Source organism: Trematomus bernacchii, unplaced genomic scaffold (assembly GCF_902827165.1).
Source record: "Trematomus bernacchii unplaced genomic scaffold, fTreBer1.1, whole genome shotgun sequence".
Classification (NCBI taxonomy): Eukaryota; Metazoa; Chordata; class Actinopteri; order Perciformes; family Nototheniidae; genus Trematomus; species Trematomus bernacchii.
In genome coordinates this window covers 5,962,171-5,979,353 of record NW_022987705.1, presented here as the reverse complement: position 1 = coordinate 5,979,353, position 17,183 = coordinate 5,962,171, and the positions used below count along the sequence as shown (strand labels likewise).

At 37.4% G+C, this 17,183-nt stretch overlaps 1 protein-coding gene and 1 long non-coding RNA gene across 2 annotated transcripts; one reads left to right on the top strand and one right to left on the bottom strand.

Annotated features, from left to right (window-relative positions):
• Positions 1 to 3,138: 3,138 nt before the first annotated feature.
• LOC117490168 lies at positions 3,139 to 3,943 on the top strand. Its single transcript, XR_004556658.1, has 3 exons — positions 3,139 to 3,190; positions 3,289 to 3,415; positions 3,681 to 3,943. It is a non-coding gene; the product is annotated as an uncharacterized LOC117490168 (long non-coding RNA).
• Positions 3,944 to 4,627: 684 nt separating this feature from the next.
• b4galt4 (UDP-Gal:betaGlcNAc beta 1,4- galactosyltransferase, polypeptide 4) lies at positions 4,628 to 12,102 on the bottom strand. The gene is made up of 7 exons (XM_034140583.1): positions 12,041 to 12,102; positions 10,400 to 10,922; positions 9,543 to 9,775; positions 7,145 to 7,332; positions 6,832 to 6,954; positions 6,646 to 6,750; positions 4,628 to 6,556 (listed from the first exon to the last, which is right to left on the bottom strand). The coding sequence occupies exons 2-7, from the start codon at positions 10,659 to 10,661 to the stop codon at positions 6,421 to 6,423; spliced, it is 1,047 nt and encodes a 348-aa protein (XP_033996474.1). The 5' UTR covers positions 10,662 to 10,922; positions 12,041 to 12,102; the 3' UTR covers positions 4,628 to 6,420.
• Between the last annotated feature and the right edge of the window lie 5,081 nt (positions 12,103 to 17,183).

Sequence of the window (17,183 nt, the reverse complement as noted above, 5' to 3'; positions counted from 1 at the left end):
GGAATTACTGACCTCTTTTATCCATTTTTTTTGTCACGTAGCCAAACTTGGTGCTAACGGGGAAGCGGCGCTCGGCCTTCCTGAATGCTCCCAATGTATACAATTTCCTGTGCAAAGAGCCCGGGCTCGAAAACAAAAACAGACGCGTTCTGAAGGAAGAGGGAAGTGGGAGGCGACTGCAGTGAGGGCCTGAAGGGTACAGATGGGAAATGGGGGGAGGGGGGGAGACTGCGAGTGGGGGGTGAGGAGATGGATGACACACATGGTTCTCGTTACTAGCTGCTATGCGTTTCATGTTTTTCAAACTGGAATGCAACCTAATCTCAGAGACATAATCAATGTATGAATTAAATGTATACACCGGTGTAAAACAAAGTCTGTTTGTGTGTAGTACTACAAGCGCCTTTGTTACTTCCTGTCTTGATTCAATGTAATCCAATTACACTCCCTAGATTATGAGAAATCCCCTGGTGGTGGTGATATAATGTTCATATTTGTGGACTTTCACATGGGAAATTACAGCTCCTGAAACCCAAATTACATAAATGGAGGTCTGAAATCTTACAGCTGTAAAATCCTGAACTTTCCCTGGGGAGATTCTTTTAATTTTTTGATTGCAGTACATTTATATTCCAAGTTGACCTGTGTTGGACCACTGTCAAGCCACCACTATGCAAGCGTCAAACATCAACATGTCAAACCAGCAATACATGTCAGCTGAAAAACTTATTTTGGTGATGACGTAACCATGACTTTTGTTTTGATATACAGACACCAGAAACCTCCGCTGACTCACTAAGATGTTGTAACACTTAACGCACTTGGCTACTCAGCTGCTGACATACACTTATTGATATACGGTAGTTACAAAAACTGTTATTAGCCTCATAACAATGCTCTCCTCTACTTTAGAGCTGCAACGATTAGATGACTAATTTCTCACAAATTTGATAATGTTTTCCGCCTCTCAAATATAGAGATTTCGTACTTTCTCTGTTCTGAACTAGCAACACAATTATGTAAAGACACACCTTGGACTTTGAGAAAAAAGGGATGAACATTTTTACCTTTTTTCTGACATTTTTAGACCAACTTTTACTGTGTTAACTGATACAGAAAATACTTGTTAGCTGCAGTTCTATGTCCTTTTAACTATATTTTTGGTCTCCACCAACACCTGAGGGTATTATTTAGCATTTTAGCTGCTAAATGCGCCACTATTGACCCTATTTCCCATGCAATATGCAAAAATGTGAACTCAACCAACGACAGGCAGAGTCTTGATTGTACATTTACTCAAAGAACAAAGGCATTACCTTTCTACATATTCTAGCTTTCCTTGGTGTTGCAAATAAATATATGCACATCCCACTGGTGAGTTGTTATACTCATACGCTCATACTATTTGTCCAATCAGGAACAATACAGTACTCATTATAGAATCCACTGGCATTTTAACATGTCTGAATGGGCTAGTTTGTAGGGTAGATCCCAGTGTTCTCGCTTGCAGAGTAGATATGTTTGTGCTAAAAGTGTTTTGTGAAAGTCACATGTGAACTAAATGACCAGGCTAGGCCTTCCACAAGACAAAGCTTTCTTTCTGCACCATAGGAAGAGGAGATGACATCATCCTGTCCATACAAAGCCCCAGACATCCCGCTCTTTCTTTGCACTGGTCAAAAAAACAAGAGAAAGAGGTCTATGCTGAGAAGACATGTCATTGTATCTGAAGTAAAGGGGTTATTCTTGTCCTTACTTTTAGTGTCCTTCATACTCTCAGAGGGATGCAATGTCTTCGATTGGTAGATGGAAATTATGCAATGACGGAAAATATTTCTTACATAAAATGTTTTCAAACATGTTATAAGTTTTTGTGAGTGAGTAGGGCAGTCTTATCAATATACGTTAACATGAGCCATGCATGAGCAGAATTCTATGGTTTAAAGAAAATGAATCAGTATTAATTGATGTGTATAATGCACATCTATGCTGTTCCATCACAGTTATAACGCCAGGTGCAAAATATTTTCATTACGCTTTCGTTTCATTTTAACTTGGTTGCACAAAAACCTGTAAAATGTTAATTGTATACACATAAACTAAGTTTACAACACTGCTGTTTTGGTGTTATGTTCATGGCTTTTCATGACTTCCCTTTCTCCTTTTTAGTAAAAAAAAACTAAACGAAAAAAACTTGTAAATGTCTTTTAATTTGAAGGAAGGAAACTCATGTTCAAGCCTCCACTGGCCAGCCTGAATACAACTGAACTAGTATGCGAGGAAATATGGAGAAAACTCAATAGTAAAAGGGATCCTTCCCTCAGCTGTGCAGTTCGTGTATGGCGCTGGAAAATTATTGTAATGGACGCCTTTGTCTAATTCATGGAGGGAATAAGTGGATTTAAAGGGAATGTTGGCAGCCAACTTTGTAGCGTTCAACCTAATCTTCTTAAACTGGCTACATATACACATGTGCATTTACATTCTATCCTATTCAACCTATGTGAAGTAGTCTTGTGGGTTTCTTATTGAGGTAAAAACAGTTTAATCTGGAGTGAAATTAACCCTAAGAATCTACTTTTGAGAAAATTAAGGGGAAAATAATTTAGACTAAATAGACCACCTAGAACACATTTCTGACAAGTAACCCCCCCTGGTGTCAAATATCTGAAATGTGTCACATTGGGCTTTAATGGTAAAATAACTCTTCTTTATAACTTAATTAATGAGGATGATTTTTTGGTTTAAATTAGTTTGAACATTCTTTGAATTGAAGAATAAAGAATATATTAACTAAATATCATTGAACCAGCAAAATTAACTGAGCAGATCATAATCATATTCGAATTGTGCATATATGTCACTCCGGGTTTACTGTGAAAGTTTAAGGTTAATGTCCCGATGTGACATCAGTGTCACAGCGATATTTATCTCATTTGTTTCATATCAATTTGATCAAGAAATGTTTCCACAACAGGTTAAATGTAATAAAGGACATGTTATGTAAGTGTAGCAGGAACACTGGGTTCAGGTAACTGTCCCACACTCATCTCTACGCCCTGAACTCACCATCACCTAAAGTAGGTCAACTCCTCCCCTAATTAACTCAGGGGTATTTAAGGCACCTGTGGCATCATGGCAGCCTTTGTTTCGTTTGCTGTCTGCCTGTTGCCACATGGCCACCTTAAGGGTAGGTAAATTGTCAGATACTGGATGTCATGTTTGATCAACAGCTTAATATTACTCATGTGCATCTTATATTAGCACTGAACTATTCATTTGTATTAGCCTACTGTCAGCTTGTATCCTGGTCCACCTGGTGTTCCTTTGGCCAAATGTGATGCCTGAAGTCCTGTTAACCTGGAGGGATGTGTGTTGGTCCTTAGTACTTTAGTATTAATCATACTGAGTAGTGGTAAGTTTACAATTACCTAAGTTAAAAGATTTAAATGTGTACTTTTGTATTGTAATCTAATGTACAATGTGTTCTTCCTACTAGGTGGTATCAGCTGCTGTGTTGCTATAGTTAGGTTTTGCTTGAATTAGGTTTTTGTTGCAATTTTTAGTTTTGCTGTCTTATATTTATGATTTTAGTGTATTTTACTGTTTGCTCATTTGGACCAACTGGATTATTGTTTCTTCTGCTTTATACTAATTTGTTGTTTCTTTGCCCCTTGTAGTGGAGTTGGAGCCAGCTAGTGGTGGAGGCACACAGTCTGATTCCCTTCATGGCTTGTAGTGGTAGGAGCACTGGGACACAGTTTGTAGTGAGTTTTGATTTGCAGTGAGTTTTGGTTTGCAGTGAGCACCGGTGGTGGGTAAGTGGGACACAGCCCTGTTAGACTGCCTCCCCCTGGCTGGCATCTGCCCACTCCCCTTTTCCCCTCATTGATTTGAGTCATTTTCTATATAAAGTGTTTTTTATCAAGAATAAACAAATACATGTGATTGACATTTTGAAATAAACTGTTAAACTGTTTCATTATAATTGAACCACGTCTCTGTCATGTGCCAGTCACAAACTTGTAGAGCCTTATTAGTTCTGAGGTGTAAATTAAATATCTCCTAGGGTGAAACTCCCCAGGTGGCGTTGTCAGGCATTTTGGTATTTGGGTGGCTCTGCCTTTAAAAATGACCACATAAGCATTTTCATTCTTAAATGGCTTGAATTTGACCTTTTAGCAACAAAAGAAGCGCTTTTGAAATGTAGCTAGTTCGGTCACATGTGTTAGTCTGGCACATGGACATCTTGGACATGTTGTTATGGGAACACAAAATCAAATGACCTGGCCCAGGACCCACCAGACTGTTCAGGGGGTGTCACTTTGGTACTTCATGAGATAAAATAAAGGCTAAAGCCTTAAGTTAAGGCATTAACAGCAGCGCACATTTCCGTGGCAAGAGAACTCACTCCAATTTTGCTCTTGAGGACCTCCACTGGTCAGGTCCATGTACTGCAGGCTGTTACATGTAATACAGTGTACAACATTTGGTGTTCTATGGGAACATGAAAAGGGGTTTCATAGGAGATTGGTTTGATCCTATAATCGTCGATAGGAGGGAATATATACACTGATTTAAACCAATTATATTTTCTTGCCTTTTTAAAAACGAAAAAACAAGACAATTGATAAGAAAAATACTATTTATTAAAGAGAAAAGAAAATAATCCTATTAAAAGTCAAATGCAAAAATTCTCTCTCCCAACACAGACATCCCAAACCAACATACAAACATTTGAAATGAATCGACCAAAATCCTATTGAGATTAACAATATTTGATCATATAAAGGTTTTAACCTTCATAAAAAAAACAACGCAAAACATTCATTCATGTTTGAAATGCGAACAGAGCAGACAGTCGTCTAATAACAACATGACTCTAATTCATGAGCTTCAAAATGGCTACAACATATGTCCAGTTTATCAGGAATGTGAACTTAGGAATCAAAGTTATTATGAAGTTGTAACAGTTCTGAAAAAATAAATAGGAGTGGTTCGAGTGTCATATTGCTCAGTCTTACAGGACGTGGTTTTGATGGGCGGATAAATAAAGAGAAAACATGTTAAAGTTGTCACGTACCAGCAGCTACACTACCTTCAGAATATCATTAATGTATTTGATATGAGATCATAAGTAAGCTAGACTGGATTTTTTTCACATATCGATTACAAGTATTGATTGGACAAAAAATACTATAATCATTTTAACATGTCAAGGTCATAAATAAGAATCAACCACCATTTGATTTCTGCATAAAAGTCAAGCATGTAAGGCCTTACTGAATATATATATTTGAAGAATGTGCATTCAAATAAATCATATCTGAACGTTAGGGCTCAAAACAATGCTTTTCAAGATAACATTTTGATCATCAAAAGAGGGGTTGGAGTTATTAGGTTCTGGAAATAAATCCAGTTGGCACACGGCATCCCAAGCCTTAGTGTACGGCCTAAAATATGAACAAGAATGTAATTGTATTTTTGACATTTAGAGTGCCTTCAAAATTCTATTCACTCATTTAAGCTTCTCATAGCTGACCAATATCAATATGAATGAGTCATTTCCAAAATAATGTATTATAATTGAATATGATTTGGTATTATCAGCCCTCTGTTGTTATTGCTATTCAGTGGTTCTGAGTTTTCCCTTTACTGCACACAAGATGATGTTTTCCTTATATACCCTAAGTAATTTAATCACTCACTTTATGAAACAGAGCCGTAATATTAACAGCAAACATTAGATAATGAAAACCTCATATTTAGCAATATAAGGATTACTAGGATTTGTTTTAATATGGTCCCATCGGTTGGACCCCACAGATGCATTCACAAAAACAATGATCTAACACACAAGTAGTGTTTTATAATCAATGATTTGAGTATATATTTAGATAAATTCCTTATTTAAATTAGAGATTATTTTTGTTGATCAGGGTGTAAAAAAAGCAACCAAATAGAGCTACAAAATGAATCAGTCTGTGCCTCCCATAGTCCTGAGACAGGGTGTCATTGGGCAACATTAGTGACTCCTCCTGTATCTGTCGGGGCTTCAGAAAAAGGCCAAACGGAATGAAGCACACCAAATGCACATAGTTCATTTGTTTTCAGTTACCAAACATCTGCATGTTTTATGCCGTACTTTTTGTCATGTAGGCAACTGCATATGCATAATTGAATGGCAGCTAGAGGGCAGCCACATCTTGGCCACTTTTTTTAAGCATGCTGGTAACAATATTCAAACACATAATGCAGGATGAAATGTAAACTTATCAAAACAATGTGTATTTTGTGTGCTAAATGTGGAGTCTTGTACACACATAGTAGCCTTTCTGCACTGAGCGGCCTAAACATACTACATAAAATATATATTTGAATATATTTTTTTGGTCACAGCGCGGCATCCTGTTTGAAATCTCAACTCAGTGGCTTACCGATGTCCACAGTAACATTCACATATAGAGGGAGCCTCTCCAAGGACATTGTCTTATATGTGCAGCTGTTAAGTCCGTCCTTTCTCCAAACCAGCGGCGTACGTCCTAACAATCTCATTCTAGGGAGATGAATGAAAATAAATATTACAGATGCAGCATCAGATACAAACATTTCAACAAGTAAAACACATTATCTGCATTGACTTACCTGTCTTTGTTTATTTCGTTGCCACTGTCCCGTTTGTGAAACACCATGGTGTAGCGAGCTATATCAGCGGGGGGGCGCACAATCTTCATTTTCTGCAGCTCCACCCTGCACCAGAGGACAGATCAGTGTCAATTATTCAATGTTGGAAAAATAAATGAAATACCGTTTCACTTGTTTCCGTCTCACCTGACGCGGAGGTCATCATCTTCTCCGCCCCAGCCCCAGTAATTGTTTGAGAATCCATTCACTTGGAAAAACTGCTCTTTGTTCATAGCTGTGACTCCTCCAAAGTAGCCTTTGTAACGCAGCCTAGGAGTGGAAGAATAAGCAGGACAAATGAAAGTTCTTTGTTTTAAGATTATATCAGAACTTTTATGATTAGGTCAGGTTAAGGACAATGCCATTCGCTATTATTGTGTTGTGTTTTCACAAGGGAAATATACAGTTGAACTGCGCTGACTCATGAATTACAGTAATTTGCTCCCAATGGTGCACTTACTTGTATCCTGTGGCGTTCCGGCCCACCACCAAGTGTTTGGGCTGCTTGTCACAGACGTATAAATTGTGATCGTTTTCAGGAACCAGGTCCACGTCATGGAAGATGAAGCAGTCCCAACTGTAGTCCTTCAGCGCCTCCAAATACCCGACATTGAGTAACTTGGCACGATTAAAAGTTACATCTCCAGCCTTTACAAGAAGACAGAAGTATATCAATCACAATCTGCTGCTGTCCTTTTAGAAACCATCGTTAGTTGAAAGTTGAATATTAGTGTATAGTTGAAATTGAAACGTTTCATAATTTCTACAGAACAGCCACAGCTTAGAAAATATTGAATACTAGTTGTAGGCCAGTTAATGGATAACTTGTATAGTTGTAGTGGCGTCATTACATTCAGGCTGTTATTGAAAGAAATAGACGGCCTGGCTGGTGAAATTGAAGGAATTTGATTAAGTAAACACCATAAAATGCCTAAGTAGTGCACCAGATGACCATATAACCAAAACATATAGACTTTCATACATTTAATTATGAAAATTGTCTATAAGGAATACATATGGGGCTGTAAATTAAAATGTAATAGTGCCTAAACTAGATAGCTGTGGGCGACTGGCTGCGAGGGAGTGCGGTCGTCTTTCAACCAGAAGGTTGTGGGTTCGATCCCAGCCCATGCAGTCAACACTGCTCTGTATGAATGTTAGGTCCTAGAGTAAGGTACACTGCTCTGTATGAATGTTAGGTCCTAGAGTAAGGTACACTGCTCTGTATGAATGTTAGTTCCTAGAGTAAGGTACACTGCTCTGTATGAATGTTAGTTTCTAGAGTAAGGTACACTGCTCTGTATGAATGTTAGTTCCTAGAGTAAGGTACACTGCTCTGTATGAATGTTAGTTCCTAGAGTAAGGTACACTGCTCTGTATGAATGTTAGGTCCTAGAGTAAGGTACACTGCTCTGTAGGAATGTTAGTTCCTAGAGTAAGGTACACTGCTCTGTATGAATGTTAGTTCCTAGAGTAAGGGACACTGCTCTGTATGAATGTTAGTTTCTAGAGTAAGGGACACTGCTCTGTATGAATGTTAGTTCCTAGAGTAAGGGACACTGCTCTGTATGAATGTTAGTTTCTAGAGTAAGGGACACTGCTCTGTATGAATGGGTGAATGACATATAGTATGTAAAGCGCTTTGAGGGGTCTTAAAGACTGGATAAAGCGCTATATAAGTACAGTCCATAGCTAATAATTTAAGCACTGTTGATTTGCATGTCTCTAACACAGGGGTGTCCAAACTTTTTTCACCGAGGGCCACATACAGAAAAATATACGAAGGGCTGGGCCACTCACTAGAGGTGAGGTATACTGCCTCATAAGTTAAGTTATACGTTAGTAAAATCAATCAAATGTAGGTAAATGATGCTTGTGAGCAGCTCATCCCTTAATAAAACAGAAGCCTCAGAAATAGGAAGGGTGTATTTCAAGCTTGTTATGTAAATAGGTCATTGGGCTTTTTTCTTATCAACTAAGATATGTTAGAAAATGTTTCCAACTTTAATTGACTGAATTTATTTGAAAAGTGTTCTTATTAACACATGAATACTACTGTGCAATACATTTTTACATTTATAGTTAAGAAGTACAATATAAGACAAGCACAAGTTTCATTTGTGCATATTCCATTATACTTTTTGAATTTGCTGAGGGCCGATTCAAAATGGGGGCCGTAGTTTGGACACCCCTGCTCTAACACATTTGTATAATCTCCTGCCTCAAGTTACTGAAAATGATACTTCCTTCTTGAAGTACTTAGAACATAATTTGGCTGCAGAGGATTTGCCTTTGGCAGGTGAAATGTTTATCCTCACTAGTTTCTTTGTTTCCACAGCCGCGCTTTTGTCTGCAAATGTTGCAAGATGTATGTCTCCCAAAGCAATACACTGGGAAAAAAACTGCTGGAAATGGATTTCAATGATTTAGAGAAAAAAATTGAACGTGCCTTTTGTTTTATGTTCACCTCGTGGCATTTTGTCTTTTGAATAAATATTATAAAATCTATTCAAACATCTGCATTTAAATTAAGAAGAAAGTCACACCTAATATTTATCTCTGAAGTAGATCTATTATTGGTGCAGTCGCATCACATTTGTTCATACTCACATTTGATTTACTTATGACTTGCACTACATAATTGGAAGTCACAAAAACAGTGTTCAAAGAATGAGCTGATTTAAATGAAGCCAATTCTAACTTTTTTGGTTGAGAAATTCAGAAGAAATCAAGCGAAAGTAATAAGGTGACAGACGCTTGAATACTTCAACAAAATAATGATATTAATACTTCAACAGTGAACCCTAAAAAAATAGTTATTTTATAAAGACACATGTTGGTATGTGGCGTGTGTATACCTGCTGGATGATGTAAATGGCGTAGTGTAGCTGCTGCCTCTGCAGAAAGGGGTGCAGGTGGTGCAGGAGGTAGAGGAGGTGTTTCTCTCTGCCGCGATGAGGGATGAGGATCGCCACGCTCTGCCTCGCTGTACAGTCCGAGGGCTCGAACTCGCCTTCAATCACTGCTTTGTTATCGCTCTCCACGTCCTTCAGTTTCAGAGAGGATTCAAAGGACAGCTTCAAAGCTCCCTCTGTGGAAGTTAGCAAATTCAAACAGAAATCTGAGTGATCATTCTGTTACACGTGACTGCTTTTAATGCTTCCTTTTTGAACCAATACAGGACAGAAAACATGTAGCAAATGCAATTCACAAGTGTTTCTGTATAATACCGTTGATAAAAAGTGGGGGAGGAAAAGTTTATAAAAAGACATTTAAAAAGAAAAGGGGGATTAAACACTCAGTTGTAGTCAACAGTTTCCTAATGTCATGTTTGGTAAAGGTGGAGACCTTAAAAATGTTATATCATACAGAATGTGCAATATATACCTGGCTGCTAAATCCTCAGAACTGTTACAGGGTGTGTATTTTTGTAAAATGTGTAACTTTTTTAAATTATTTTGTAAAATGTGTGCCTTTTAAAAAAATTATAATTTCTTTTTTATGCATGCTTAGGTAACATTAAGCTGTCTTTGTCTCTTTTCAGCTGTAACAATGGACACTTCCCCTCTGTGGCACTAATAAAGGTATTCTGATTCTGAACAAACAATTTCTACTTATCAAGCGGACACCACTGACAGGTAGATTAAGATTACTAATGAGAAACCAAGATGAATAAATAATACCAAGTAAGCTACCGTATTTAACCTGCACTTACGTAGCAGTGGAGACTCCTGAGGGCATTCTTCTTTTGGTGCTGGAGTGATCAAGCGATTGGGGGTTGCTGTCAAAGCATTCAGTTTCTCCCTCAGACTGTCTCCTTTGACAAGAGCTTGGGGTGTGGCAAATGAAACCGGAGCATCCTTTATGGTTTCACCGGACAAATTTGCAATCCATGCCAGCACGGACAGCGAGATGAGGAAGAGCAAAAGATATTTCCCCCTCCTAAAAACCTTGCACACAGGCGAACAGAAGCCCATAGCTGTGTGACTGATCTGACGTGAGGACAGTGAAAGAGGCAACTGTAGCTGCTGTTAGATTTAGTTCAAGATATTTCCTCTGCGCAGGACATTTCACCAAACAGAGTTTCCCTATCCAGTCATCCCATGGCAATGAAACATTCAGAACTATACAGTGAATCAACTTTATGATCACTGTGGAGTAAGCAACACTTATTGATGAAGATCCATCGCTGATCCCTCAAACTCCACTTTCAGGGTGTGAGGCCAAGAACTTGACAACTGTAGAAAGATATAGAGAGGAAATGTGTTAAGAATAATACTCTGATACACTTATACAAAACTACAGGCAGATTTCCAGTTTAAAAGAAAGATCTACTACTTTTAATAATACAACAAAACACCTGGGTAGATGTTAATCCTAGAAAATAAACTGATATACCAGATTATTATTATTCTCCTTACTCTTTCAGGGCTATTTATTATGTTACACACTTCCTGAATGGTAATTGTAGACCCTGTAACTTAACACATGTGTTCTCCTTGATACAGTTCAGTACCACATCACAGAGCCACACCTTTCTCCTCATCTGTCCCAAATAATCTATCAAATATATAACTATTGTAATTATTAATAATCTGTTCATTGACTGCTCGATGAATCATTGATTAAAATAAAACATTTCCTGCACAATTGTGTCCTCCTAAAATAACTTGTATTATCAAACGTGGCACTATAAAAGCTACCGTTATAAAACCACATTTAAATTGCTGAACATTGATTCAACTCTAAAACTAATACAAATGTTATACAAGATTATTTCAAGGCAACGCCCCCCAGGTTATTAAACAGAACAGTGATTATGTACACAAAAACAAGTATATCATTTTAGTGTCCATTCTGAATTATGGCCTGTAGAAAAACGTATTAAAGAGTAAAGCTTAGATATTTAGTAAATTGTGTTTTTTACCCTTATTTGGGGGATGGACAGTAACAAGCTAACGTCGGCTAGCTCTGAGAAACACACCACATTAACTATATCTGCTCATATATCATGTACAACTGCATGACACTAGCGTTGCCTTTTACATTACTGACAGCTCCCATTTCTCCTGATTACGGTCCATGTTTTAATAACATTAAAAGCTCAAATGTGTTGAGAGAACAGGATCTCCAGCTGTGTCCAGATGAGCTGTGTTCAGGGTTAGCATAGCTAGCTGACGAATGCAGATGGATGTAGTTACTGTGAAGTGCTGTAAAAGTTCAACATTAGCATTAAGCTAACAGGAGCCCGAACACAGTATGGCAATATTTCAGTGAAACACAAGAAAGAAAGCTGCTGTTTGTATTGATAGATCATTATAAATTAGAAGTAAGTAGTTTGGTTCGCGTATCTTACCTTTTTAGACTCAAGTAGACGTTGTGGTTATATCGTCCCGGGAGACATCAAACAGTGTGTCATGGCAACGTAGATAAACCCTACTTCTGCTGGGTGTCTTTCATAATAAAAGCTTAAGCACTGAACAGAGAAAGACACATTAGCACATAAAGTTTATAAGAAGAAAAAAACGTTTCCTGTAAAAGCTATTTATTACCATTAAAACGCACATTTTAATAAGAAACCCAGTGATAAAGGTTGCTCTTTTTTGCAAAGACACAGCATCACAGCAGACCTTGGATTGCTTTTATTTTGAAGGCCACATAAACAAACAGGAAGTCTTCGCTGTTTTTTGGGTGGCTTGATTAAGCACAAAGCATGATTCATGTTTTGTGTAATTATTTCCGTTGTGTGGTTTTCAAAACAATAGTTGCCCTCATTAAAAATGTTAGGTAATATTCTTCAAATATTTGCAGAAAATGAATGTTATTTTATGTATACAATAGTTTTCCATTCAATTATTGGTGTTAGCATCTTACATTTTGATATATTTGTATAGTTACTTGATGGTTACTAAAATGTTTATTACACTTTCTGCAACACTGATTGGGCCACGTGTATCTGAGTCTAAATTATATTAATTTATTACCATATGTTGGACTAAAATCTGTGGTTCTCTTTAAAATGTAACAGAAATAGATTGTGACAGCACTGCCTAATAGAAAACATTGATAACTAAAGGGTGAAGGGGTTTCAATTGAATTGTGTAATATTTTACATGTCCAGTTGTACGAGTGTGGTCATTTTGCCTAATGTCTGTCTCATCACACCCTGCAGATCAAACAGACAACATGCTGCTCTCTCTGCTGGGCTACTCCGGCTCTGAGGATAAAGGTCTCGTCCTCCTGCCGACAGAGGAGGCTGTGCAGCTGCTCCTCAGCCAGCTCCAGGTCAGTCAGGATACTCAATGTCTCAACATGTGATCCTCCCATATGTGGGAGGTCTTGCACTCCTTAAAGGCCTTTTTACCTACTTTTTCTTGTGAGTATTTATAGAGCATCCCTTTGTATTTTGTGATTTGAATGTTGGACTTTCTGCCTCACTTGCATTTGATGGTTTTTGCCCCTCAAAAAAAACATAGAAATTGCAACTTGAGTGCATTTCTCAAGGTGTCGTTAGCAAGCTTCAAATACCTTTTTAAACCTTGGCCATCCTTAGTCACATTCATACATGTAACCGTAACTGTTCCAAGAAGGCCTTAAGGAATAGTTTTCTTGGACCAACACTATTTATCAGCATTTCTCCTCTCAACTACCATGACAGGAACCTTCAGTGAAACTCCTGTGTTTAAAATTAGAATAAGTATTATCATTCAAATATAGTGAGCACATACAGAATGGCCCCTTTCTCTTTGTTATAATAAATATGTATACCATTTTATTGTCTTATTATTACTCAATTGGCCATGAGTCTTTATAATTAGGACATAGTTACAGTTTAGATCCTTCACTCTTGATAATGAGACAGGGTGGATCAGTAAAAACAGTTCCTTCTCCTCCCTCCTCTCTATACTGTACCTCCTCCATGCTGTAAGGACATAACTGTGCAGTGTAGGCCTATTGCGATATTGACATTAACATGTGAGATAGACCAGCTCTGTTTGCAGTTGTCAGTGACTTGTGAGAAGCAGACTGCAAGCAAAGAAAGGTTTTCTACACCAAAAAGTAGACCTCCTTCAGCACGTTTCCTATTTCTTTTCGTAAAAACTGGCTGTGAAATCCACAGTTATTTACAGTGTTTGTGCACAGTAAATTACTGTATACCATTTTAGAGTATAATACCGTGTTTCCAACCAAAAATTACAGCAACTCTGGAGTTACTGTAGAAATAGCAGTAGTAACGTCCCAACTGTATAAAATCACCGTAACCAACAAAGTACTGTATAAAATCACAGTAACCAACAATGTACTGTAGAAGATCACAGTAACCAACAATGTACTGTAGAAGATCACAGTAACCAACAATGTACTGTAGAAGATCACAGTAACCAACAATGTACTGTAGAAGATCACAGTAACCAACAATGCACTGTAGATAATCACAGTAACCAACAATGCACTGTAGATAATTACAGTAACCAACAATGTGCTGTGGATATTCACAGTAACCAACAATGCACTGTAGTGTAGATAATTACAGTAACCAACAATGTGCTGTGGATATTCACAGTAACCAACAATGTACTGTAGATATTCACAGTAACCAACAATGCACTGTAGATAATCACAGTAACCAACAATGCACTGTAGTGTAGATAATTACAGTAACCAACAATGTGCTGTGGATATTCACAGTAACCAACAATGCACTGTAGATAATCACAGTAACCAACAATGCACTGTAGTGTAGATAATTACAGTAACCAACAATGTGCTGTGGATATTCACAGTAACCAACAATGCACTGTAGATAATCACAGTAACCAACAACTGTGAAATCCACAGTTATTTACAGTGTTTGTGCACAGTAAATTACTGTATACCATTTTAGAGTATAATACCGTGTTTCCAACCAAAAATTACAGCAACTCTGGAGTTACTGTAGAAATAGCAGTAGTAACGTCCCAACTGTATAAAATCACAGTAACCAACAAAGTACTGTATGAAATCACAGTAACCAACAATGTACTGTAGAAGATCACAGTAACCAACAATGTACTGTAGAAGATCACAGTAACCAACAATGTACTGTAGAAGATCACAGTAACCAACAATGCACTGTAGATAATTACAGTAACCAACAATGTGCTGTGGATATTCACAGTAACCAACAATGTGCTGTGGATATTCACAGTAACCAACAATGCACTGTAGATAATCACAGTAACCAACAATGCACTGTAGTGTAGATAATTACAGTAACCAACAATGTGCTGTGGATATTCACAGTAACCAACAATGCACTGTAGATAATTACAGTAACCAACAATGTGCTGTGGATATTCACAGTAACCAACAATGTACTGTAGATATTCACAGTAACCAACAATGCACTGTAGATAATCACAGTAACCAACAATGCACTGTAGATAATTACAGTAACCAACAATGTGCTGTGGATATTCACAGTAACCAACAATGTACTGTAGATATTCACAGTAACCAACAATGCACTGTAGATAATTACAGTAACCAACAATGTGCTGTGGATATTCACAGTAACCAACAATGCACTGTAGATAATCACAGTAACCAACAATGCACTGTAGATATTCACAGTAACCAACAATGTACTGTAGAAGATCACAGTAACCAACAATGCACTGTAGATAATCACAGTAACCAACAATGCACTGTAGATAATTACAGTAACCAACAATGTGCTGTGGATAATTACAGAACCAACAATGCACTGTAGATATTCACAGTAACCAACAATGTACTGTAGATATTCACAGTAACCAACAATGTACTGTAGAAGATCACAGTAACCAACAATGCACTGTAGATAATCACAGTAACCAACAATGCACTGTAGATAATTACAGTAACCAACAATGCACTGTAGATATTCACAGTAACCAACAATGTACTGTGGATATTCACAGTAACCAACAATGTACTGTAGAAGATCACAGTAACCAACAATGCACTGTAGATAATCACAGTAACCAACAATGCACTGTAGATAATTACAGTAACCAACAATGTGCTGTGGATAATTACAGAACCAACAATGCACTGTAGATATTCACAGTAACCAACAATGTACTGTAGATATTCACAGTAACCAACAATGTACTGTAGAAGATCACAGTAACCAACAATGCACTGTAGATAATCACAGTAACCAACAATGCACTGTAGATAATTACAGAACCAACAATGCACTGTAGATATTCACAGTAACCAACAATGTACTGTAGATATTCACAGTAACCAACAATGCACTGTAGATAATCACAGTAACCAACAATGCACTGTAGTGTAGATAATTACAGTAACCAACAATGTGCTGTGGATATTCACAGTAACCAACAATGCACTGTAGATAATCACAGTAACCAACAATGTACTGTAGATAATTACAGTAACCATCAATGTGCTGTAGAAGATCACAGTAACCAACAATGTACTGTAGATAATTACAGTAACCAACAATGTGCTGTGGATAATTACAGAACCAACAATGTACTGTAGATAATCACAGTAACCAACAATGCACTGTAGATAATCACAGTAACCAACAATGTACTGTAGATAATTACAGTAACCAACAATGTGCTGTGGATAATTACAGAACCAACAATGTACTGTAGATAATTACAGTAACCAACAATGCACTGTAGATATTCACAGTAACCAACCATGTACTGTAGATAATTACAGTAACCAACAATGTACTGTAGATAATTACAGTAACCAACAATGTACTGTAGATATTCACAGTAACCAACAATGCACTGTAGATAATCACAGTAACCAACAATGTACTGTAGATATTCACAGTAACCAACAATGTACTGTAGATATTCACAGTAACCAACAATGCACTGTAGATATTCACAGTAACCAACCATGTACTGTAGATAATTACAGTAACCAACAATGCACTGTAGATATTCACAGTAACCAACCATGTACTGTAGATAATTACAGTAACCATCAATGTGCTGTGGATATTCACAGTAACCAACAATGCACTGTAGATAATCACAGTAACCAACAATGCACTGTAGATAATCACAGTAACCATCAATGTGCTGTGGATATTCACAGTAACCAACAAAGTACTGTAGATAATTACAGTAACCATCAATGTACTGTAGAAGATCACAGTAACCAACAATGCACTGTAGATATTCACAGTAACCAACCATGTACTGTAGATAATCACAGTAACCATCAATGTGCTGTGGATATTCACAGTAACCAACCATGTACTGTAGAACATCACAGTAACCAACAATGTACTTTAGAACAGGGGTTCCCAACCTTTATTGTGCCAAGGACCGGCAGATACATTAAAAAAAAATCGCGGACCGGTTGTCAATTTTAACTGATTTTAATATTTACTCACCACCAGCAGGTAGCAACAGAGGCTAATTGTATGTAACAGCCTGAACAAATACTAGAACAATATGCATCCAAAACATATTAACAAA

Excerpts from the sequence above, each read along its gene's own strand:
- b4galt4 (XM_034140583.1), bottom strand. The coding sequence starts at position 10,661 with ATGGGCTTCTGTTCGCCTGTGTGCAAGGTTTTTAGGAGGGGGAAATAT. Across the intron at positions 9,776-10,399 it reads TCAGGAGTCTCCACTGCTAC|AGGGAGCTTTGAAGCTGTCC; the intron begins GTAAGTGCAGGT and ends TAACTTCCACAG. Across the intron at positions 6,751-6,831 it reads GATGATGACCTCCGCGTCAG|GGTGGAGCTGCAGAAAATGA; the intron begins GTGAGACGGAAA and ends CCTCTGGTGCAG.